The 24,896-nt window shown below is 48.0% G+C and overlaps 1 protein-coding gene across 5 annotated transcripts in view; it reads left to right on the forward strand.

Annotated features, from left to right (window-relative positions):
• MATN2 (matrilin 2) overlaps positions 1 to 24,896 on the forward strand; it is a 153,597-nt gene that overhangs the window by 80,157 nt on the left and 48,544 nt on the right. For all 5 annotated transcript variants that reach the window (XM_070075336.1, XM_070075338.1, XM_070075335.1 and 2 more), the window contains exon 5: positions 9,639 to 9,761. In XM_070075336.1, coding sequence (XP_069931437.1) covers positions 9,639 to 9,761 — 123 coding nt within the window. The remainder of the gene's footprint in view (positions 1 to 9,638; positions 9,762 to 24,896) is intronic.

The raw sequence follows: 24,896 nt of genomic DNA on the forward strand, positions 1-24,896 counted from the left end.
TGGGAAGCAATTTCTGACGTCTACGTCTTGGGCTACGTAACAGCAGAAGCTGTAAAAAGTAGAGTGTCTTCCGAAGGTGTTCATTTGCTTTAACTCCAGAGGAGAAACTAAACAAACGATCATTGGTGTCTGTCGCTCCCCCTCTTCATGGAGGAATGACACAGGACCCTGCGCTGTTCTTTTGTCTGCTCAGCCCTTCCCGGGTTTGCTGCTGGTTCTTCCCGGGTTGGCTACCGTCCCTCCACCTCCGTGGAGGGGCGGGCCCCCTGCCACTTTCCCCACTTCTGCAGGGGAGCGGCACATGGCCGGCCGGCTCTCTCGGGGGCTGCTCAGGTGTTCCCTCAGATAGATGTTCCCTGGTGCATGTTGTCTCTCTCCTCCTTTATAGTCCTCTTCCACCAATCCCAACTCTGCTACCCACACGCCGAGTACGCTGCTCTCCTCCAATCAGGAGCAGGTCCTACAGTTTATTGGTTGAACTGGAGGCAGCTGTGTAGAAGCTGTTTCCTCCTCTCCCAGCGCCATATTGTGGGAGAGAAGATGCATAGAATAAGTCTTAATTCCAGTAACTTAGTCTAGTCCGAGTTGCTCCCAGTTGCTCCCCACAGATCCCCCTTTCTTTTTATTTTTGGCATTGATACGCGCTTGTCTTCGGTGCCCCGCGGCACACACTCTGCTCTGCTTGCTAGAGTTGCCCACAGGTGCTTACAAGCCCTATCAATCAGGCAAACCGAATCTGGGTCCTCTCTTTGCCATGTTGTGAGGAGGTTTTTAGGCGCTGATGTGTGCCTGTGTTCGGTGCCCTGCAGCGCATGCTCTGCTCTGCTAGAACTGCCTCCAGGTGCTTACAAGCCCTACCAATCAGGCAAACTGAATCCAAGCCCTCTCATTGCCGTCTTGTGGGGAGACTTATTGGTGTTGATAACGTGCCTGTCTTCGGTGACCTGCAGCACATAAGCTGCTAGCCGCCCGCAGGTGCTCACCACCTCCCTAATCAGGCAAACCGAATCCAAGCTCTCTCATTGCCGTGTTGTGGGGAGGCCTTATTTTTCTCTATTTCTCTACCTCCGGGCATTCCTATTTCTCCTATTTTACTTCTATCTACCAGCATTCCTATTTCTCTCATTTTACTTCTAAACTTCTGTTTCTCTTATCCCCGCGGCTTCCTGGCGGCCGCCCCGAGGCTGCTTCTCGGCGCCTCACCTGCGGCGGCTTCCCGGCTCTGCGCGGCTTGGCTTCGCGCGCTCAGCGGTCTCCACGCCCTTCGCGCCCGCACCACAGCCTTCGCGCCAGCCCCGCGTTCCCTATCTATTCACGCCCCGTGCTCTCTCTGCACGCGGCGGCTTCCGCGAATCACACAGCGTAGCTCACGTTTCCACCACCGGTATTCAGTCTAAGTTCCCCGGGCTAACCTGGCGAATTCAACCTAGCTCACGTCTGTGCCTTTCAGTTTGGCTTCCCGTCTTTTGCTCCCCGGGCTAATCTGACGGATTCCAACCTGGCCTACGCGTCTCCGCTTCTGGTTTAGCTTTTCGCCTTTTGTTCCCCGGGCTGACTTAAAGAATTCCAACATAGCTTACGTCTCCGCCTCGGCCTGCCCCCGCGGCTGCATCCTCCCTAACATTTTTCTCTACCCAGTATGTTTCCTAACTTTTCTTCCAACAATATTCCCCTCTCATTTCTCCTGGCTTCTCCCCACAGTCCGTATCCAAATCTAAGTTTCTTCTAGGTTTCACTTTCGCTTTCAACCTGCAGTCCGTATCTGAGTCTAAGTTTCTTCTTGCTTTCACTTTAAATCCTAACTTCTTTCCCACAGTCCGTATCCGAGTCTATGCCTAGGCTTTCGAAAGCTTCTTCCGGCACCTTTTCCGTCCGGCTTTTCCCTAGGCTCTTTGCTAGTCTCTCTCTCCGGTATTTTCCTGCTTCTTCCCGTTTCTTCCCTCCTAGGTTTCCTATCCGAGTCACGGCTCCATTATGTCGCTCCCCCTCTTCATGGAGGAACGACACTAAGCCCTGCCTAGGCTTCATATCCGAGTCACGGCACCATTATGTCGCTCCCCCTCTTCGTGGAGGAACGACACAGGACCCTGCGCTGTTCTTTTGTCTGCTCAGCCCTTCCCGGGTTTGCTGCTGGTTCTTCCCGGGTTGGCTACTGTCCCTCCACCTCCGTGGAGGGGCGGGCCCCCTGCCACTTTCCCCACTTCCGCAGGGGAGCGGCACACTGCCGGCCGGCTCTCTCGGGGGCTGCACAGGTGTTCCTTCAGATAGATGTTCCCTTGTGCATGTTGTCTCTCTCCTCCTTTATAGTCCTCTTCCACCAATCCCAACTCTGCTACCCACACGCCGAGTACGCTGCTCTCCTCCAATCAGGAGCAGGTCCTACAGTTTATTGGTTGAACTGGAGGCAGCTGTGTAGAAGTTGTTTACTCCTCTCCCAGTGCCATATTGTGGGAGAGCAGATGCATAGAATAAGTCTTAATTCCAGTAACTTAGTCTAGTCCGAGTTGCTCCCAGTTGCTCCCCACAGGTGTCGACAGCGTGCGGGGTGGTTTGTCTAAAATTCTGAGAGGTCCATGAAAACGCTTGAGTTAGCCCCGGGTGACATCAGCCACCACAGTGGCAGCCTCTGTCCTCGGTCCCCTCCTCCAGTATAACCAGATGGGAGCGCCGGAGCACTTCAACCTAGTGGGGGGGGGGTACTCTGGGTGGATTTCAGCCCAGCTTTGGGGCTCTGAGCGAGCGAAGCCTCACTAATCTTTTCCACCTGGGAGGAAGCTGCAGCTCTGCTTCCCCATAGAAGTCGCCAAGGACGAAGAGGCGCAAGCAAATGCACCATCAGCTCTGTGCTCACAGTTGCCCTCTGGCCAGGAATGGCTTGGATGTGTCCAGATCTGTTGTTATGAGATTCAAAATTGCCTACTCTGCTGTATCAGATCAATTTAGCACAGAAGTCACACACCAAACTTAGCCAAAGATACTTTTAAAAACTAGAATCTGGAGCCGGCGCCGTGGCTCAATAGGCTAATCCTCCACCTTGCGGCGCCGGCACACCGGGTTCTAGTCCCGGTCGGGGCGCCGGATTCTGTCCCGGTTGCCCCTCTTCCACGCCAGCTCTCTGCTATGGCCAGGGAGTGCAGTGGAGGATGGCCCAGGTGCTTGGGCCCTGCACCCCATGGGAGACCAGGAAAAAGCACCTGGATCCTGGCTCCTGCCATCGGATCAGCGCGGTGCGCCGGCTGCAGCGGCGGCCATTGGAGGATGAACCAATGGCAAGGGAAGACCTTTCTCTCTCTGTCTCTCTCTCTCACTGTCCACTCTGCCTATCAAAAAAAAAAAAAAAACAAAAAAAACAAAAAAACTAGAATCTGATATGTGTGTTTACAGTTTTCATAGGTACTCAAATAAAGTGAAACCAGCTTTATTGGAATCGTGACGTGGGGCACAGTTGGGTTGCAGTTCACTTCTATTTTTTTTTTAAGATTTATTTATTTATTTATTTGAAAGTCAGAGTTCCACAGAGACAGAAGGAGAGGCAGAGAGAGAGAGAGAGAGAGGAGAGAGAGGAGAGAGAGAGGTCTTCCATCTGCTTGTTCACTCCCCAATTGGCCACAACGGCCAGAGCTGTGCTGATGTGAAGCCAGGAGCTTCTTCTGGGTCCCCCATGTAGGTAAAGGGACCCAAGGACTTGGACCGTCTTCTGCTTTCCCAGGGTATAGCAGAGAGCTGGATCGGAAGAGGAACAGCTGGGATTCGAACCAGCACCCACGTGGGATGCCCCTGCAGTTCTCTCCTGTGCTTCAGGCCTGCTCTGTAGAGATCTCCGCCCCCTACCCCCCACCCCGGCTTTAGGAAAGGAGAAAGGACTAATGTTTGTTTCTTGTTGGACTCCTGCTGTGGAGTAGATGCCTTGCCATCTAGATTATCTCATGTCACCCTGCAAAGATGCTTTCTCCACTCAGTTCATTAACCTGCCTGTGAAGTGTGAATCTCACGGGAGCCATTGACTTGACATCACTCCGCTCACCCAGCTGACTCCAGTCAGTGTTCTCTCCACCTGCTTGCCCAGCCTTATCCTCCCTCCATATAATCCCTTCATTTCTCTTTTCTCAAATCACTCAGGCTCCTGCAGAAAAAATAAAAAACCACCTTTTCAGCAAGGCTGCCTTGCACATTCTGTTTGAGATGGCAGCCCTCCTCTCTTGACCCTCCGGACTCCCCGTTCCTGATACAATGCACCACACCACGTGTTTTCACCTGCTTGGTTTGTTGTCAGTGCCCCTCCGTGATGTGGTGCCCAGTGTGCACCTCTCAGCTCTCCAGGGGGACAGATTCCGATTGGTAGCATCTGCCAGTTTCCAGGGTGCGGATCCTCCCACCATGGACACGTCAAGATCCTGGCATAGCCTCATCAAATGCAGAGCTGGGACAAGCTGCACTTAATCTGTCCTTGTGAGTGAGGACGAGCTGACTCCAGCCTGCTAGCGATTCTCCTCCTAGACTGTGAGCTCTCTGAAGGCAGGGATTTGTGGTTTTAACTTCTTTTATTGGCTGCTGTTTTCCTGGCACTTTGAATAGTTTCATGAATGAACAAATTAGTTTAATCACACTCTTTTTTTTTTTTTTTTTTTTCACTTGATCACCAGCCAGGCACTGTGCTGAGTATCTGAGCTAGAATGCTAATGAAGAGAAGGAGTCGAGGACAAAACTGCCTTGGCGTGGCCGGGGGAACAGACATGCAACAGTCAACTTCAAATTCAGCATTGAATTCTAATTGTAGTGAGGACTACAAAGGGAGATTATGATTAGGACTACAAAGCCCTAAAGCCCAGCAAGATTTCCTGAGAAAGTGGCCTTTAAGCTGAACCCTAAAGGATATAGGAGCCAGATAGGTGCAAAGGAAGTGAGGGAGGGGTGTGAGTATTCTAGGTAGTAGGCATGGTATGTGCAGAGGTGCATGAGAAAGCTCAATTTGGAGAAAGGGGAGGGACAGTGTAGAAGGAACAGAGAAAACAGAGAAAAAACAGGGAAAACAGCCTGAGACAGGAGAGGTGAGGGGGAGGTTCACGCGATACTCTATCATATTCGAGATTTTGAGCTTTGTCCTAGAACAGTGGGACGCGTGAAGGGTTTTAAGCAGAAGAAAAGTGGGAGCAGATTGCCCTGGCTGCTGGGGGGTCTGCAGGCTAGGATAGACTCAAGGAGACCAGTTGGGGAGCCACCACGGTTGCTCAGAAGGATGCATGAGAGGGAGCAGCCCTTTGACTTCAAGTTTCTGTTGCCATTCTTGCACCAGGGTAAAAATCAGCTAATCTAAAAGTTTATCTTTGCTCAAGGGGAACTAAAGAATACTGCAGGTTCCTCCTCACTCTCGCATTTCTGCCCAGGAGACAGTGCTCTTGGCTGGGCAGGAAGGGAGGCTCAAGTCATATCAGCATGTCAAATGCATGGTATTACACAGGTACCATGAGGAACACCGAGGCTATGAGAGACAGACCTGGCTGTCAGCGAACTTGCAGCCTAGGTAAGAGAGAGAGGTCAGGAACACCTGATAGCCCCGTGTCTATGTATTAAGGATATTGTTCACTGGTCCCCTCAACAAGCATCTGTTGAGCAACTGTAATGTGCTAGGCATTGTGTTAGGTAGCAGGGATGCAGTGGATAGCAAGGCACAGGGGCCCTAATATCAGGACAGTTTTTGTGGTATCTGCAAGCTGTAGGCTGCCTCCCGGATGTCGTTGTAATCCTGGCATGGGATTGCCTCTTGATGAGGGTAAGAGGAACAGAGACTTGGAGAGAATTTTGTCCCCATCTCACTCATCTTCCCAGGACCCCACTATTGATGGAGGAGAGTGTTTTTGGGACTTGAGGAGCAACCTGTTGGGGGGGGGGCAGGCCTACAGGCTTTTGTCACTGTTCAAACAGTGATATTCATCAAAGGAACACCAATGGAGTACTAACAGCATGCACTAGGGTACTGTGCTAGGCTCTAGGGAATCAAAACCAGGAGCAGCTCCTAACTCTCATGGGGCAGAAAGAAATGTCATCAATCCTTGCAGTACTATGGGACTGTAAGGCTGCCACAAAACACACAAACACCAGAGTTAGAGGAAAGGATGAGGGTAGCCCGACGGGTTGGGGGAGAGGGTAAGAGAGACGAGGGGAGTGTAAGAGAGAGAGAGAGAGAGAGAGCAAGTGTTCAGGAACAGGTCCTGTTAAAACCTTGCTAGGGATTAATTCCCTAAATTCCCTTGCTAGGGAAGTAGGAACAGCAAATCCCATTAGAGTGGGGGTGGAGCTGGCACCTGTGGATCTGTGGTTGGACCATCTGGTCACCTGGCTTCCAGCAATGGCAGCGGGGGCCAGAGCCCAAGCTGGAGCCTAGGGACTAGATGGTGCCACAGGTAAGACTGGGCCATTTTACTAACAGGGACTAATGCGTACATGCTGGACTGGGGCCTGAAGGTTGTGCCACAGGAAACTAGAGGAAGAAGTCTGCTGCCCAGTCACTTGGAAAAGCCTTCCTGGATGAGCTGACATTTGCCTGAAGTCCTGGGCGGTGAGTGAAGTCAGCAGGTAGAGAAGGCAGAAGGCTGTGTCAGGGTAATGGGGTCTCTGAATCCAAAGTCTTTCCCATCCCCCCATGGTTGGTTTTATCACCCTTCAGGGAAATCCTCGGAGGCTATGAGAAAAAGAAGTGCTGTTTTTCAAAAGTACAAAGAATCATCCAAAAAACATCTGCATTTGTTTCAAATGGAAGTGGCCACTGCCAGGAAAACAACACACTTGTTTTGTCAGAACCCAGTCTGTATTTATTCCTTTGTCTTTGTTTAATTAGCTTAATCCTTCAATGGTTTCCCTTGGGTCAGTACAAATCACCCTTGGCCGTAAATCCTGAACATTCTAAAAGCAGTATGAAAGGACAGGCCACAAGGAGCCAACTGGCAGCCTCCCGTTCTTGGGATGATTCTTCTGGAATGTGGGCCGTCGTCGGGCCGTAGTCCCTCTTGCTCCTCTAACTTTGCACCCTCGTCTGGGCCTGTTTTAGCCATGTAGAGAGGGGAGAAAGAGCAGCAGTCACGCTCAAGTTTGCTTCCAACAGGAAACTCGGCTGGCTTAGATTATAAAGGAGATGACAGCTCTGCCTTCTCCTGTGAGGACCACAGGGCCTTGTTATCCGTTAGGTTCAGTGGCTGTCAGCCTGGCTACATGCTGGAGACTTCTGGGAGCTTGAACAGGCACCATTGCCGGAATCCACGCTGAGCTGATCTGATCTGATGGGGTTGGTGGAGTGTGGGCGGTGACTTGGCATCAGATTCACAAAAGGCCCCTGAAGGTTCTAATGACTGCTGGGGCCAGGCACTGCTGCTTCTATCAGAACCTTGTAGTTAACTCACGGACTCTTCTGCAAGTGCCCCAGCCCAGCCTGGAAGGAACATCAAGTTCATGGCCTCTTTCAGCAAACCCCGGTAGTAGGGGGAAGTCTTTTGGAAAAAAGATTGTGGCTTCAAGGTCTTGGTTCATTGCTTTTGAAATGCTACTTTCAAAAGAGTTCTTTTGTAATATACTTATTTTTTCCATTATTATAAAAAGCTCTTGTTTTAAGCTTCTGTGAGGAAATTCAAAATCATACAAAGCCAGGAGCTGGAAACTCAATCTGGGTCTCTTGTATGGGTGGCAGGAGCCCAATTTGTTGAGCCATCACCACTCCTCCCAGGCGTTAATTAGCAGGAAGCAAACCCATGCACTCTGATTCGAGATGTGGGCATCACAGCAATACCTTTATCACTAGGCTAAATGCTTGCCTTTGAGTTTATTTTTAAAAATTGTTTAATGCATTTAATAGAGGTGCTGAATCAGTTCAGCATTTATCTTTGTATCAATTTGATAGTTTATATTTATCTAAAAGCATAATAACCTGTGAAAATCAAAATCTAGGAGATGATATTAAAGTGTGGTTATTGGAGTCAGGGGTTAATCAAACTTTCTATATCACTGCATTTTTATCCTACCTCTCAGAGTAACAGCTTTTAACCAGAGGAGATTCTCTTTAGTATAGTTAGTCCCTTTCACGAGCTCTGATTTTCTCCAATTTTAATGGTAAGATCGCTGGTAGAGCTAGCTAGCTGTCACACAGCACCCAGGCTGTTCTCTGTACTGGGAAGCGGTGTCTGCAGGTCGGCTTGTCTGCGCCAAGGCAGGCCTGAGTCAGTGGTGGCTTGAAGATGTCTTTAACCTTTTAGTCTCTGATGTCGTCTCCACTCCGCTGTGGCAGCTGCGTTCCTGTAAGGGCGTCCCTGCCTTGCATGTGAGTACTGAGCCAGAGCCCAGCACTTTGTGGATACAGAATAATGTTTGGCCAACATAAGACTGATGTGGCCATGGGCTGGAATGATTTTCCTCCAGGCTCTTGTCTTGTACCAGACAAGCATTCTCATTGCAGACATACAGAAGGTGAGCCAAGTAATAACAAAATGTATTCAAAAGTTGAGGAAGTGAACACACATACATGCATGATCATGCTTTGCCCCACACAGAGAAGTACCCACCATGAGTGGGCAGTGGGCCAGCAGGTTATTTGAAGAGAGAAGGGGTGGGGGAGGGGAGACAGGGTACCTGAGTGGCACCTCCAGCTGTGGTCTGTGGTGGAAGAGAGTCCCTTTGTAGCCTCCTTTAAGAGGGTGGGGGTGGTACCTTTCCAGACATGAAGTCACCTGGGAATTATGTGGTACCTCTACAAGTTCCACACGGTGCTCACTCTCCGTATTTTCATGGCATCCCCCACTGAGGTCCTAGATGAAGCAGGTGCATCCCAGGAAAGGGGGCATTTTGATTGACAAGTAGGAGGGTAGAATTACATATAGGGGCTTGCATTGACTTCCAGCTCAGCCAACCTAAACTACCTGCCTGTCCCACATCAAGAACACCAATCCCTGTGTATCTGATTCTCCCTGGGAATCCTTGTGTCCTCTCTCTAACTTCCTTTAGCGTTTTCATTTTCCTCTTGGGTTACTGGGATGAATAAATAGAATACGACGAGTATTTTGCAAGAGCCTCTGGTAGGCAAATGGAATCAGGGAAAGTATGTCCAGGATGATTGATGCAGACTTGGGAGTTAGGGGCTATTTTTAGACTTGCCCTGTTTCCCTGGGGGTGGCGGTTCCTCAGCTGCCCTATCTGCAAAATGTCAAAGACGGTGCCAGATGATCTTGGGGTGAATCAGTGCAAGCGATCATGAAGCGCTTCACGTTCCACAGCTTAGGCGTGGAGTCCGATGGAACAAGTGGAATGCCTGGTTCCCCAGAGCCAGCCACGTGTTCTCAGAGCACTTCACACCGACCCAGGAAAATCTAAACTGATGTGAATTAAACATCACTTACCGCCGCCCATAGAGGTGCCGAATAAGTCCAACTTTGAGAAAATCTATGCTTTACTACACTCACCTGGAGAAAAAAAATCGCCACAGTGAGACCCACGCTTGCCTCCGCGTGGGAGGATTACGGGTGGATTTCCTTTTAAGTGTTTTTCTCTGTTTTCCAAACGTCCTGCTACGATCACGAATGAACCCTTCCAGAGTTCTCAGAGTGCAGCCCGTCAGGCACCGCCAGGGGCCAGGTTCTAATGCTGCCATTTTGCCCCAGTCCAGGATCTGTGTGCCACGGAGGACCACGCGTGTGAGCAGCTCTGCGTGAACGTGCCGGGCTCCTTTGTGTGCCAGTGCTACAGTGGCTACAACCTGGCGGAGGACGGGAAGAAGTGTGTAGGTGAGTATCTCCGCAGCCTTGCTCAGCACGGACGGCGAGCCACGCCCAGCGAGGAGGCGGGGCAGGCTCGCCAGGCCCCGCCGCCACTTCCGGTTACTCTCCCGTGGCTTCCGGCAAAACGCTCCGTTCTGTGGTCCAGTGGTTAACACAGAATTTGAACTGTGAAGATCTCAGTTATGGCAGAAGTCGGCATTTTCTCATGCCGGGGCCTCAGCAAAAGGCATTATGTATGAAAACCTGTGGAAATGTAAGTGTCTGTCTCTGCAGCGCTTGCAAAGGAAGTGGTAGATGTGTGTGGGAAGGCCTGGCTCAAACATAGCCCGTGCGTTGTGCGTGATGGGTGCAGGTGCTGAGTGGCGCCTCAAAGACAGCCCTCCTCCAAGAAGGAGGACCTGCGGTGACAGGTGGGAGGGGTGGAGGTACCATCTGATAATACTTCTCTGCAGCTGCAGAACAGGCAGCAAATCCCTAATATGTGTGTGGGAACTCTCTGATTGTCTACAAAGCCATTGCAACTTTACTTGGCCTCAGGGCCGGCGTTGCAGCAAAGCCGGGTAAGCTGCCTCCTGTGACACTGGCGTCCCATGTGAACACCAGTTCAAGTCCTGGCTGCTCCACTTTGGATCTACCTCCCTGCTAATGCACCTGGGAAGGCATCAGAAGGTGGCCCAACTGCTGGGCTCCTGTACCCATGAGGGAGACAGGAGACCCAGGTGGAGTTGATGCTCCTGATGTGGCCTGGCCCAACCCCAGCTGTTGTGGCCATTTGGAGAGTGAACCAGTGTGTGCTCTCTCTTTCTCTCATTTACTCCCTCATTTAACTCTGTCTTTCAAATAAATAAATAATATAAATAAATAAATAAATAAATAAATTCCATGGTCTTTACCCCAACAAACATGCCTGGCAAGTATACATGTTCAATAAATTGTCCCGGATACTTAGGAAGGAGAAGGTCTGGAAGGACAAGGACCTGACCAGCATTGGAACTGGAACCTAAGTTTTCTAGTGCCTGTTTTGTTTTGTTTTTTAAGATTTTACTTATTTGAGAGTTGGTTTTTTTTGTTTTGTTTTGTTTTGTTTTGTAGAGTTACAGAGAGAGGGAGAGACAGAGAGAAAGGTTTTCCATCTGCTGATTCACTCCTCAAATGGCTGCAACAGCCAGAACTGGGCCGAATCAAAACCAGGAGCCAGGAACTTCCTCAGAGTCTCCCACATGGGTGCAGGGGTCCAAACACTTGGGTTATCATCTATGGCTTTTCCGGGCCATAGCAGAGAGCTGAATCAGAAGAGGAGCTGTTGGGATGTGAACCCGTGCCCATATAGGATGCCAGTGTCTACCGTGCCACAGCACCAGCCCCTGTAATGCTGTTCGGATCCACATCCCCTTGTCAAGGGTCCTGTAATGTCTTGCTTCTCTCTGTACTTATTTTTTTGCCCATCGACTTATATTTTCCACCACACTTTGCTTCTTAACAGGATGTAGAAGGAAAAAAGCAACAAAGCAAAAAGGTGGTAGTCTGCTATTTGCAGGGGAGTGATGAGAGGATCGTGGGGTTTGTTTGGTTTTACACACTGATGGGGTCAAAAGCCACCCTCACCTGAGGGCCACAGAAGGAACTGGTCTCCTGGGCCTATAGCTTTCATTAGTTTTTCCTTGATCAGCCACTGGCGACCACGACAGAGTGGTAAGGTACCACATCCACTAACACTGGCAAAAAGAAAGCCAACATGTGGACACCATGTTGCTTTATATTTTTATTATACAAATAACATACTTTTATTGAATTCCTACCAGACTGTTCCCTATATAAATATTTCCATTTTGTTAATGACTAACAAAATGTCATGTTATGTAATTTTTTTGTTTGTTTTAAAGGTTATTTATTTGAAAGAGTTACAGAGAGGCAGAAGCAGAGGCAGAGAGAGAGAGAGTCTTCCATCTACTGGTTCACTCCCCAAATAACTGCAATGACCGGAGCTGGGCCAATCCAAAGCCAGGAGCTTCTTCCGGGTCTCCCACATGGGTTCAGGGACCCAAGCACTTGGGCCATCTTCTACTGCTTTCCCAGGCCATAGCAGAGAGCTGGATCAGAAGTGGAGCAGCTGGGTCTCAAACCGGTGCCTCTATGGGATACCAGTACTGCAGCAGGCGGCTTTATCTACTGTGCCACAGTGCCAGCCCCATGTTATGTATTTTTTAAATTTAAAAAAAAAATTTTATTTGAAAGGCAGTGTTACAGAAGGAGAAAGAGAGAGAGAGAGAGAGAGGTCTTCTATCCTCTTGTTTACTCCCCATATAGCCTCAATGGCCAGGTCTGGCCAGGCCAAGGCCAGGTGCCAGGAGCTTCTTCTGAGATTCCTATGTGGATACAGGGGCCCAAGTACTTGGACCACTCTTTGTTGCTTTCCCAGGTGCATTATCAGGGAGTTGGATCAGAAGTGGAGCAGCCCATAATGGGCTGCTGGTGCTGCAGGTGGGAGCTTAATCTGCTATGCCACAGTGCCGGCCCCAAGTTATGTATTTTTTTTTAAAGATTTTTTTTTAATTTATTTGAAAGGCAGAGTGACAGAGAACTCTCCCATCCACTAGTTTACTCCCCAAGTGGCTGTAACATTTAGGGCTGGGCCAGGTTGAAGCCAGGAACAAAGAACCCCATCTGAGACTCTCATCTGAATGGCAGAACTCAAGTACTTGAGCCATCATCTGCTGCTTCCCAAGGGCATTTTCAGGGAGCTGGACTGGAAGCAGAGCAGCTGGGCCTTGAACCAGTTCTCCCATATGGGCTGCTGGTGTTGCAACTGTTTAATCACTTGCTCTTTCTCCATTACCAGTTGTTACATGTGCAGAAACTCCAGGTACTGTTGAGTCAGAAGGAAGTTGGGCCCCTATGCTATGGCCAAGCTTTAGGATACAGGGCAAAGGTGTCCTGTTGATTCAGGTGAGGGTAGGAAAAAGGAGAATCCAGAGCTCATGTGGGTAGCAGGAATTAGATGGGACTGGGGACTCACCTTGGCCCCTTCTTCTTTTTTTAAGTCCTCCTGGAAAACTGGAGATACTGGGAAACCCAGCTATGATTTCCTTATTTTCCGGGAGTAGTTGAGAACCTTTATGTCTCTAAGGATTTTGCTGTAACTTTTGGGATTTAACATTTATTGAGGATGCACGATCCTGAGTGGGAGGAACCGTGGTTGCCAGGGAGCTGGGGTGTGCTGTGCTGTGTGTTAGAGCTGGGCATTTCTCTTGCTCCTGCTTCTAAGCATTTAAGAACACCTGAGTTTCCCTGGAGAGGATCTCAGCAGAAGAGTAGAAAAATGGGAGAGACTGAGTCCAGATATGTCCTGAGTCTTTGCCATCAGATGGTCCCGTCATCCTCATTGCCACCACTACCACTGTCCTTTGCAATGATTTGCCAAGCACATGGTTGGTGAGAGGCTGAGAGTGTGAAAATGAACTACCTAGAGCCAGCAGCCTTGATTAGTTCTCGAAAGGTCAGTTGCTGCTCAGTGGGGCTGTGCTGAGTACAGAGCAGATGACAGACACGGCAGAGGCTGAGAAAGGTCAGAGAAGAGAGGCTTCCTGTTGGCTAGGCTGGGAGATCAGGCCATGGAAGGAAGGATAACTACTGGCCAAGTCTGAGCCAAGTGATATAGTAAGGGTAATGATGGGGGGTGGGGGGAGACTGAAGGTGTGCAGTCCCAGCAGGAGCACTGGGCTGGCCCTGCAGGGGCGGAACTGGCTCCTGGGTGCTGGCAGATGAGGGAGAGACTGTCTTAGCGAGGATGCCAAATCGGAAGTTAAACAGGCTTCAGTCTAGAGGGGACCGTCTGAGATGGAGATGCCAGGTGCCCGGTAGAGCAGAGAATCTACAGTAGAGCAGAAGCTGGCCGGGATGCTGGACCTGTTCCATTGGCAGCTGCTGTGGGTGCCTGTGTGGGTGGGCAGCATGGGGTGACCATACATCCTCGGGGGTCCAAGATGATTCCCCGTTTATGCCTATGGCTCAGTCCTTTTTTTTTTTTTTAAAGATTTATTTATTTATTTGAAAGGCAGAGCAACTAGGAAGTAGGGTGCAGGGGAGGTAGAGAGAGATCTTCTATCTTCTGGTTCACTCCCTCAATGCTGCCAAGGCCAGGGCTGGGGTCAGAGTGAACCAGCGAATGGAAGATCTCACTCTCTCTCTCTTTCTCTGTCTCTCCCTCTCTCTGTGTCACTCTGTCTTTCAAGTAAATGAAATATATCTTTTAAAAAATGAGTGATAGGAAGGGATTCTAGAAAAGATAATGAGTAGTTTCAGGCAAGGGAATCTGGCATTGGGCAGGACGCTGACAAGGATACAGAGGAAGCAGAAAGCACAGCATGAACCGGCTGGGGAGAGGGGCCGGCCCATGGGTGCAGTCAGGAGGCAGTGGAGTCCAGGTCTGTCTGCATTTTAATCCCGTTTATTTTCCATTTCAAACATTCATGCATTTGTTTTTAAAGTGTCTGGACCTTTAAGACAGTAAGGCTTGGGCTCAGATCTCTTGCCACGTGTAAGGCAGGTGCCTTTAAGTCATTTAATTTCTGACCCTCACATTTCTCACCCACAATGCAGAATAATAATACTTATGCTAACTGAGATGGGTGGACTAGGTTCTTGTCTTCATGCAAGAAAAAAATCAGATGTGAGACAGAGAGGAGTGGGAGGCAAGGTAGCAAGGTTTAATAGGCTAGGGCATCTGCCAAAACGGATGGGCCCCTCTCCAGACAGAATCTGAGCGAGTGTCCAGTCACTCAGACTGGGGAAAGCAAGGATACAGGTTTAATGGGGAGAATGCACCTGGCAGGCCAGGTGGGCGGCTCAGGAGAGAGCTGAGAGCCGAGCATGCAGTCTGTAGTCACACTGGGGCTTATAAGGGCAAGGGGTCTAGTTCTTCTCATTGTTCCTCCTTCCCCTCTCCCTCTTCTGTTGGACAAAGGGTTTGCTCAGTGTGTTACATAACATTCCTCCCAAGGTTTCATTACTCAGTGCTAGCAAACTGTGGAGCCCACCTGACACTGGGCAGATCAGACAGAGTGGCGCCTCAGTGCTGGGCAGAGGATTTTCTTGGGGAGCTTTCCTTGGAGGGCAGGCTGGGACCACCTGTGAAGTCATCAGGGTGGGGGCAAGACTTTGTACCGTAAAGTACTGGGCTGCTTCCAAGGTGAGCTTCTGAGGCTGAAGCTTTGTTTCCGTTAGCACCCCCCCACACACACACACACGCACAGGCGCGCTAATTTCTGACTTCCTACCTATCACCTACATCACAGGACTTTGTAGGGTTAGAGAGGGTCTTAAGTCAAGTTCCCAGTGTACATAAGACACTTATCATCGTTATTATTACAATACCTGTTATTATCATCACCACTTCCTGGATATCCGAGCAGTCTGGAGCAAGAGGAGACCAAGGAATTAAGCCTTGGATTGTAGTCACCCGTAAGGAGCAGGAAGGAGTGGGGCCAGGAAAAACATGCCAGAGAGAACAGGCTGAGTGGGGGAAGGTGCTGAGGGCAAGGATGGGAGCGGGGGAGAGAGAGAGTCAGACAGCATGGGATATGACAGGGAAGAGACTTTCCAGGCCGGATCCGTGTTAATGTCATGCTCCAGGAAGGCCAAAGGGAACTGATTTTAGAGAGAAGGCCATCGAGTTGAGTCACTGATTCACTCCAGCAAACATTTCAGAACACTCTATGCCAGCCCTCACGCTAGGCGGGAGGAACACGAAGAAGACCAGGAGGCCATTGACAGTAATCGAGGGTAAAGGTCAGGGTTCAAGGGTTGGAGAGTGGGTGCTGAGAGAGTGGTAACAGCTGGTCTGAACTGTTCATTTGGAAATGTTTGGTAGACATTAGCCGAGTCCAGCTGCCGGTGCAGCATCGCAAAGCGTTTTCCATTTCCACACTTCATAGCAGTGGTTCTAGCCCATGACTCACCCCAGAGTTATGGCTGTGACCAGCGTGGGGATGCAGTTCTTAGCCACTGACTGAGGACTTTTTATACAACATTTCCACATGTTTGAGTTAGCGGAATGTTTAATTCAACTGCCAGAGTCCCATTTCCCTGACTCCTCGATTCACTCCTGACAGTACAGGATTTATCTCCACGCTCAGGTGGTCCACACTGCGTTGCCCACTAACTGAAACATGCCTTGTGCTTTTGGGAGTCCCTGAATTTGTGATTCAGCCACTGCCGCCAAAGCTATGTGTGTTGCCGTCCAAAACTGCATTTTTTTCAAAGACCACTTTACATCCTTGAGGGTGAATTTTCTGCTGTCCTTACTCATCTGGCGTCACTGCCTGCCTCGTGTTCTGCATCTGTTTGCGTCTCCCCTGTCCATGTGGACTGTATGCCCTTGGAGTTGTACTTGTCCTGATCATTTTGCACAAAGTGGATTTGCAACACGCATGTTTTCCTAATTCATTGACCGATGGTGAGTGACTGATCCCAAAATCAAGCATTCGGGTGTTTTAGAAAAAAATCTTTCCCTCTTAATTGCTGTTTGCTTATTTTTTAAAATGCTGGAGAATGAATGCATACAAATCAAAGCCTGAAAGTTGCTTCTCCCAGTTTCACTTCCTAGAGGTCATCACTAACAGCTTGGCTTACGCGTGCTGCCTTTCTTTTTCCTTCTCCGCCTTCTTCTCCTCCTCCTTTTTCCTCCTTCCTCTTCCCCTTTCTTTTTTTTAAGATTTATTTATTTATTTGAAAGGCAGAGTTATACTGGTCCACTCCCCAGATAGCTGCAATGGCCAGGGGTGAACCAGGCTGAAGCCAGGAGCCAGGAACTCCAACCAGGTATCCCCCATGGGTGGCAGGGGCCCAGGTACTTGGTCATCTGTTGCTGCCTTCCCAGGTGCATTAGCAGGAAACTGGATCGTTAGTGGAGCAGCCAGAATTCAAATGGGCACTTGCAGGTGGCAGCTTACCTCACTGTGCCACAACGCTGGTCCCCCCGTCTTCTATCTTCCTTAGGATGCAATTTGCTTGTCTTTACCACCCAGGATTTAGTGTAAAGCCCAACACAGTAATTGATGAGTAAATGGTTGTGAAACAAATGAATGGCATTTGGATATCTCTTAATCTTCAAAATCAACCTTCCCTGATTAGGAGTGTGATAAAAATATGAACTACATTTATTGTCTGTTACTGAGTACTAGGATGCATTTGAAATACTCTGTGTATATTGCGACAACCCCAAGAGCTAAGTACTATTGATGTCCACATTTTACAAGTCTCTTAACCTCTCTCTGTTTCAGTTATATCATCTGTAAGGAGGTTAATAGTACCTACCCCAAATGGTTGTTGTGAGAATTAAATGAGCTGCTATGTATAAAGCACTTAAAATCATGCTACAAGTGCTTATTAATAATATTACCTCCATTATGGTGTTTCATAGACAAAAACCTGATACACATTAATTGCATCTTTTTTTTTTTTTTAAGATTTTATTTGTTTACTTGAAAGTCAGAGTTACAGAGTGGCAGAGGCAGAGAGAGAGAAAGAGAGGTCTTCCATTTGTTGGTTCACTCCCCAGTTGGCTGCAATGGCTGGAGCTGGGCTGATCCAAAGCCAGGAGCCAGGAGCTTCTTCTGGTCTCCCACACAGATGCAGGGGCCCAAGGACTTGGGTCATCTTCTACTGCTTTCGTAGGCCATAGCAGAGAGTTGGCTTGGGAGTGGAGAAGCTGGGTCTCGAACCAGCACCTACATGGGATGCCAGCACTGCAGGTGGCAGCTTAAACCACAAAAATGCATTTTCTTGCTGTTCTGGAGGCTGCGAGTCCAAGGTCAGAGGTGAGCAGGTTGGTTTCCGATGGCGTCTCTGACCTTGACTTACAGGTGACTGCCTTCTTGCTGTGTCCTCATAGGGTATATCCTGTACATGTGTGATCACTGATGTCTCTCTGCTGTGTCCAAATTTCATCTTGTAGGGACACTGTCAGATTGGATTAGGCCCACCCTCACAGCCTCATTTTAACTTAAACACCATTTTAACTCCCTAAGCCCTCTGTTAACAATTCTGCAAACATTTCAACAACGTCATTGTTATTTCAGAGTTAACATAACTGGTGGATTAGTTGCTCAATTTGAGTATTTGTAGGTTTCCTATAGATAGGACAATGGGATATCATGAGTTAAGGGCCCTATCTCCAAATGGAGTCCCATTTTGTGGTATTAGAGGTTAGAGCGTCAACATACGAATTTGTGGAGGGGATGCAATACAGCCCACAAGACTGCTCTGTTATTATCAAAATCAGTAAGGAATTCTGCCTGAGTTTTCAAATCCTGCATATAGAAAGCCAGTCTTGCTTTGGAGAGGAGAGGTTTACTGAAACTGACTCTGTGTGTCTTTTAATATACGCCTAGCAAGAGAATTGGTTCTACCATCTCTCTAAATGACAACGTGGCTTCTTCTTACTTTGATATCCGCAAACTTTAGAGTCCAAATGTGCCTCTTTAAAATACCCCGTGTCTGCAGGCTGATCCCTGCTGAGAAAACTTTGGAATGTGACCAGATTATAAATCGGAAACTGTCAATCTCAGGTTTTATTACTTTGCACCAAAGTATTGGTAATCCCTGCAGGCGGCTGAGTGATTTCTCACCCGTTGGGCAGAGACTGAATGAGGCACAATGGACTTCCGGCTCAGGGAATCTTAGGACTCTGTGATCCAGAGGGCCGAAGAGCTGCAGCCAGAACATTACTGTGCTCTTTCCACTTGTAATAAGCCAGAAAGAGCTGGGAAAGGATTTTGTGGAAGTAGATGAGGACTTGGAACAATAAAGCTGTTGCCGAGTTACACACAGAGGTCACCTCCATATATCTGTCCCCTAACCTTGACCTCCCTTTTTACAAGCATGGCTTTGCAGCCAAGTAGTTATGCTAAGAACCCAAAACATTTGGCAAAGCATGTCAGAACTGAATGGGCTGGGACTCTCTTGACCTTTAAACAACTTTGAGGTTCACATACCTGGACGTGGGCTCCTCCATGTCCCACTGCCACACCATTGGTCTCATCTGCTCTGGCGGGAGTCAGTGGGTGGGTCTCACATCTAGGTGGGGGAGTTTTGCATACCAGGGTCTCAGACCCAGGAATGCTAGAATCCTGCCTTATCTATCACTCCTCTGCTCCTCAGTTCCCCAGAGAGCTGTGCACACAAAGAACAGAAGCAGCAATGAGAACCAAGGCCCAGGAGAAGCCATCTTGATGATAATGGAAAATACCATTCAAAAAGGGGAATTATTCTTAAAAAAAAAAAAAAAAAAAAAAAAAAAAAAAAAAACTATATATCTAAACCTACTTTAGCCATTTTATTTTTATTTAAGACAGATATACCTTTAATTAAAATGACTTTTAAAAATATTAACTTTAGGCTGGCGCCGTGGCTCAATAGGCTAATCCTTCGCCTGCGGCGCCGGCACCCCGGGTTCTAGTCTTGGTTGGAGTGCTGGATTCTGTCCCGGTTGCTCCTCTTCCAGTCCAGCTCTCTGCTGTGGCCCGGGAAGGCAATGGAGGATGGCCCAAGTGCTTGGGCGCCTGCACCCGCGTGGGAGACCAGGAAGAAGCACCTGGCTCCTGCCTTCGGATCAGCGTGGTGCATCGGCTGCAGCACGCCAGTCAGAGCAGCCATTTGGGGGTGAACCAACGGAAAAGGAAGACCTTTCTCTCTCTCTCTCTCTCTTTCTCTCACTATCCACTCTGCCTGTCAAAAAAATAAATTAACTTTAAGTCAATGTGACCAAAAAAATGTGAGTATGATGTTTAAAATCTTTCTTGTATAAACCATACTGATAATGTATTGTTGATTATTTTCTATTTGAGTTTCTTTAAATTGAAGCAAGGATTTGAAGACTGTGTTTAGCACTAGGGCAGACTCTTGGTAAATTTTAATGAAAATTTCCCAATATATATATTTTTTTCTTTTTTGGAGGAGAGAGAGCAGAAGAGTGTGCATGCTTCCACGTGCTGGTTCACTTCCTAAAGGCCTACATCATCCAGGAGCTAGGAATTCAAGTCAGATTTCCCATGAGGAAGGCAGGCACCCACTTGAACTATCATCACTGCATAGGTGGGAAGCTAAACTCAGAAGCCAGAGCCAGGAATCATGGGATGTGCTAGTTCTTAACTGCTAGATTAAATGCTTGCTTTCCCAAATTTCCCAGTGTTTTATACTTATTTCTTTTTTAAAAAATGTATTTTTAAGGAATACAAACTTCATAAGTACAGTTTTAGGAATATAGTTATTCTTCCCACCATACCCACCTTCCCACCCCACCGCTTCCTTTCTCTCCCCTTCTCAGTCTCATTCTCCATTAAGACTCATTTTCAATTAACTTTGTACACAGAAGACCAACTCTATACTAAGAATTCAACAATTCGCACACACACACACACGCACACACACAAACTGTTTGAGAACTAATTTTATGGTTAACTCTCATAATGCAACTCATTAAGGACAGAGGTCCTACATGGGGAGTTAGTGCACAGTGACTCCTGTTTTACACTTATTTCTTACATGCCAGGTTTTATAACAGTTTTGGATAGTGAATTGCCTGAAATCTTTGCAAAGTTTTCAATTTAGTTTTTATTTTTTTAACTCAATCTCTTTAAGTACTCATATTTTATTGGTTCTCATTAAATGCAAATTAATTACAACAGTATTACAAATAGCATGGGTAGGTTTGGAAACAAAAACAACTTTGGCTTTTTATAACAGAAGCTGTCAAATTTTAGCAGTCATCAATATCACCTGGCTGGCTTGTTAAAACACAGATTCCTGGACCCTCTGCCTGGAGTATCTGATTCAGTAGGCCTGGGGTGGGGCCTGAGAATTGCCATTACTGACAACTTCCTAAGTGATGGTTGATGCAGCTGGTTCATGGCCCACACTTTGAGAGCTAATATTTTATGGTTGCACACCTCAGTCAATGGAAGCACACAGGTGTTCCAATTACCTGGAACATTTACTGCGCTCTGGGCAATAGGTTCCAGATTGTTAGAGGGAATGAAAATATTGACTGATCAGGAGTTGGTGAAGTGTAGATCAGTTAAAAGGGCTTCTTCTGTACAACTTTGTTTGCTTGTTTTTACAATTGGGCCGACGTTGGATACTCTATTCTATAGCATTCTGGGAAAAGGTAAGTTTGGAGTACGTGCTTACACTTAAATCTTAAGCAAAGCCTCCAGTTTCTCACCAGTCTAAATATTGGGGCCAGAGTACTTATGGGTTTTCCTCCTGCAAGACAGAGATGACTGGGCTCATCCCCAGGTTGTAAAAGGGGATGCCTCAGAGAGCTACAGTCTGTTTCTGTGTTTCAGGAAGAGGGGCCTGACCACTCAGGATTGTAGCACATAAATGTCCTAGAACGTAGAAGTCAGATTAGGAGCTCCTCTCTTGCAGGGGACACCAAAAAGTATGTAGCCAGGCATAGAACTGGCTGGCAGACAGCAAAGACCAGTATCAGGAACTGGGAGATTTTTTTTTTTTTTTTTTTTTTTTTATTTTTTTATTTTTATTTATTTTTATTTTTGTTTTTTTTGACAGGCAGAGTGGACAGTGAGAGAGAGAGAGAGAGACAGAGAGAAAGGTCTTCCTTTGCTGTTGGTTCACCCTCCAATGGCCGCCGCGGCTGGCGCGCTGCGGCCGGCGCACCGCGCCGATCCGATGACAGGAGCCAGGAGCCAGGTGCTTTTCCTGGTCTCCCATGGGGTGCAGGGCCCAAGCACCTGGGCCATCCTCCACTGCACTCCCTGGCCACAGCAGAGAGCTGGCCTGGAAGAGGGGCAACCGGGACAGAATCTGGTGCCCTGACCGGGACTAGAACCCGGTGTGCCGGCGCCGCTAGGCAGAGGATTAGCCTAGTGAGCCGCGGCGCCGGCCAGGAACTGGGAGATTTTCAAGGTAGTGGGTCAGGCCCAGCATGAGCAAGTTGAAGGCTGGAACCACCGACTGCTGATACAGGCCACAACATGACCGACTCCTGTGACACACAGACTGGGGCATGTGCCAGGGCTTGGTACTTCTTAATCTCAATGTCCCCAGTGTCATCATTAATTTGTCTAACAATCCATTAGTTCTTGAAAGATGAGAAATGAACTTAGAAGGATTTGGTGCTAACTCAATATTTATGTTATGACTCAACCCCTGCAACTGGCTAGCGGCTCCTGACATCCAGACCTTGAGACAATGTGAAAGTCCTGTTCTCACCACAAAGACATACGTATAAAACCCACAAATACTAGGGGCTACTAGGGTTCTTTAGAGGGTAAATTTACAAAAACCATATTCTGTATTAAAATGTAATGAAGCCTGGGATCAAAAGAATAAACACAGCACAGTTCATTACCCTTTAAAAATCTTTATTTTTCCCTATTCATCCTTATATTATTACTGTGTTAAATGTGTCACAGTCTTCTCCATACATGGTTCTTAAAAGTTGTCCACGTGTGGCCAGCGCTGTGGCTCACTAGGCTAATCCTCCGCCTTGCGGCGCTGGCACACCGGGTTCTAGTCCCAGTTGGGGCGCCGGATTCTGTCCCGGTTGCCCCTCTTCCAGGCCAGCTCTCTGCTGTGGCCCGGGAAGGCAGTGGAGGATGGCCCAAGTACTTGGGCCCTGCACCCCATGGGAGACCAGGATAAGTACTTGGCTCCTGCCATCGGATCAGCGCGGTGCGCCGGCCGCAGTGCGCCAGCCACAGCAGCCATTGGAGAGTGAACCAACAGCAAAGGAAGACCTTTCTCTCTGTCTCTCTCTCTCACTGTCCACTCTGCCTGTCAAAAAAAAAAAAAAAAAAAAAAAACAAAAAACAAAAAAAAAAAACAAAAAAGAAGAAGAAGAAGAAAAAGAAAAAAGTTGTCCACGTGTATTAATTTTACAATCTATTTCCTTATTATTTATACATTTTATGTCAATATCTCTTAAAACACTGCACAGAGAAACAGTTTTAAAATTTATTTACTTATTTAATTGAGGGGCAGAAAGAGGAACTGAGGGGGAGAAGCAGGTAGACAGAGAGCATGAACTCCCATCTTCTGTTTCACTCTCCACTTGCCTGGGCCAGGCAAACCCAGGAGCCAGAACACAACCCAGATCTCCCCAGGTAGCTGACTGGGATCCAATTACTTGAGCTATTACTCGTGCCTCCCGGGGTCTGCATTAGCAGAAAGTTTGAATCAGGAAGCAGAGCCTAGAATTGAACCCAGATACTCCATTGTGGGATGTGATGCCTTACACAGCAAAGTAATCACTAAACTAAGATGAAAGCGTTTTTTAAAAAAATATTTATTTATTTGAAAGGCAGAGTTACAGGAGACTGAGAAGCAGAGAGAGAGACAGAGACAGAGAATTTTTTGTTTGCTGGCTAACTCCCCAAATGGCTGCAATGACCAGGACTAGGCATGGCCAAAGCTAGAAATTTCATCTGTGTCTTCCATGTTGGTAGCAGGGACCCAAGCACTTGGGCCACCCTCCACTGCCCTCCCAGGAGCATTAGCAGGGAGCTGGATGAGAAGTGGAGCAGCTGGGACTTGAACCAGTACCTATATGTGTTGCCCGTGCTGTAGGTGGCAGCTTAACCCACTGCACCATAGCACTGCCCCCAACTGAAAACATTTTTAAAGGAAAAAGATACCAATCATAATCCTGCAACCGGGACATAGCAAGCATTTTTATTTATAATTTCCAGGCTCTGCCTGACTGCTATATTTTGCCTGGATATAACCTCTGTGGATGTACAATTTCAATATATATATATATAACTTTTTCACTAAATTTTCTTCCTACTTAATAATTATGTCATCATGTTTATAATGTTCACAGCTAGCTAATGCTCCATGTGGAACTCCTGACCTTTCCCCTAAAACCTGCTTCCCCGCACATTCCCTGTCTCAATTAATGCTTTTTTAAAAAATTATTTATTTATTTATTTATTTATTTGAAAGGCAAAATTCCAGAGAGAGCAGGAGAGAGATCTTCCATTCACCGGTTCACTCCCCAAACATACAATGACGGGGCTGGGCCAGGCTGAAACCAGGAGCTTCTTTTGGGTCTCCCACATAGATGGCAGGGGCCTGGGGACTTGGGCCATCTTTTGCTTTCCCAGACACATTAGCAGGGAACTGAATCGAAGTGGAGAAGCTGGGACTGGAACTGGTGCCCATAGGGGATGCTGGCACTGCAGGCGGAGGCTTAATCCACTGTGCCACAGTGCAGACCCCTAATTCCTCTCTTGTTCTTCTTTACCCTCTAATCCCAAGGAATCCTATCAGCCCCACCTTCAACATATACCCAGTGTAGTAGTTTCTTGGAGCTGCAAGAACAAAGTGCCACCGACTAGGTGGCTTAGAGTCACAGAAACGCATTACCTCATAGTTCGGGTATCTAGTAGTCTGAAATTGAGGTGCCCCCGGGACCATGCTGCATATGGAACCTGTAGGGCAGGGTGCTTCCTTGCCTTGTTTCAAGCTGCTGGTCCATTGTCCCACTGTTATTTGCTCTTATGATCTGTTCTGCACTTCTCTGCCCGGAGCCCTCCAGTGATTCCCAGCTCACTCAGAGTAGCGGACAAAGAGTTTGTGTTGGTCCTTGGATTCCTCCAGATCTGTTCCCGTCTCATCTCCCACCTTTCTCCTTGGTCTTTGGTGGGTCCTGCAGTGTACCAGGCAAATCCCCACCTCCTGGCCTTAGCACTTGCTGTTCCCTCGGCCTCGGATGCTCCCTTGCAGGTGTGCTGCTGGCTCTTACCTCATTCAAGACTTTGCCCAGCGCCACTTCTCGGAGAGGTCTTTCCTGACCACTTTCATTTCATCCCTACTCTGCCTCCCTCCACCAAGTCCCTCTTCCTTTTTGTTATTTTTCTCCTGAACACTCTACATCTTTTTTTTTTTTAAGATTTATTTACTTACTTGAAATATGTACATAAATTCAGAGAGACACAGAGATATTCTGCTTGCTGGTTCACTCACCAAATGGCTGCAACAGCCAGGACAGAGCCAAGATAAAGCCCAAAGTCTGGAATTGCATCCCAGTCTCCTTCTTGGGTGGTAGGGACTCAAGCACTTGGGCCATCTTCCTCTGCCTTCCCAGGTGCATCCACAGGCAGCCAGATCAGAAGT

The sequence above is a fragment of the Oryctolagus cuniculus genome, chromosome 6, assembly GCF_964237555.1.
Source record: "Oryctolagus cuniculus chromosome 6, mOryCun1.1, whole genome shotgun sequence".
NCBI classification, from domain to species: domain Eukaryota; kingdom Metazoa; phylum Chordata; class Mammalia; order Lagomorpha; family Leporidae; genus Oryctolagus; species Oryctolagus cuniculus.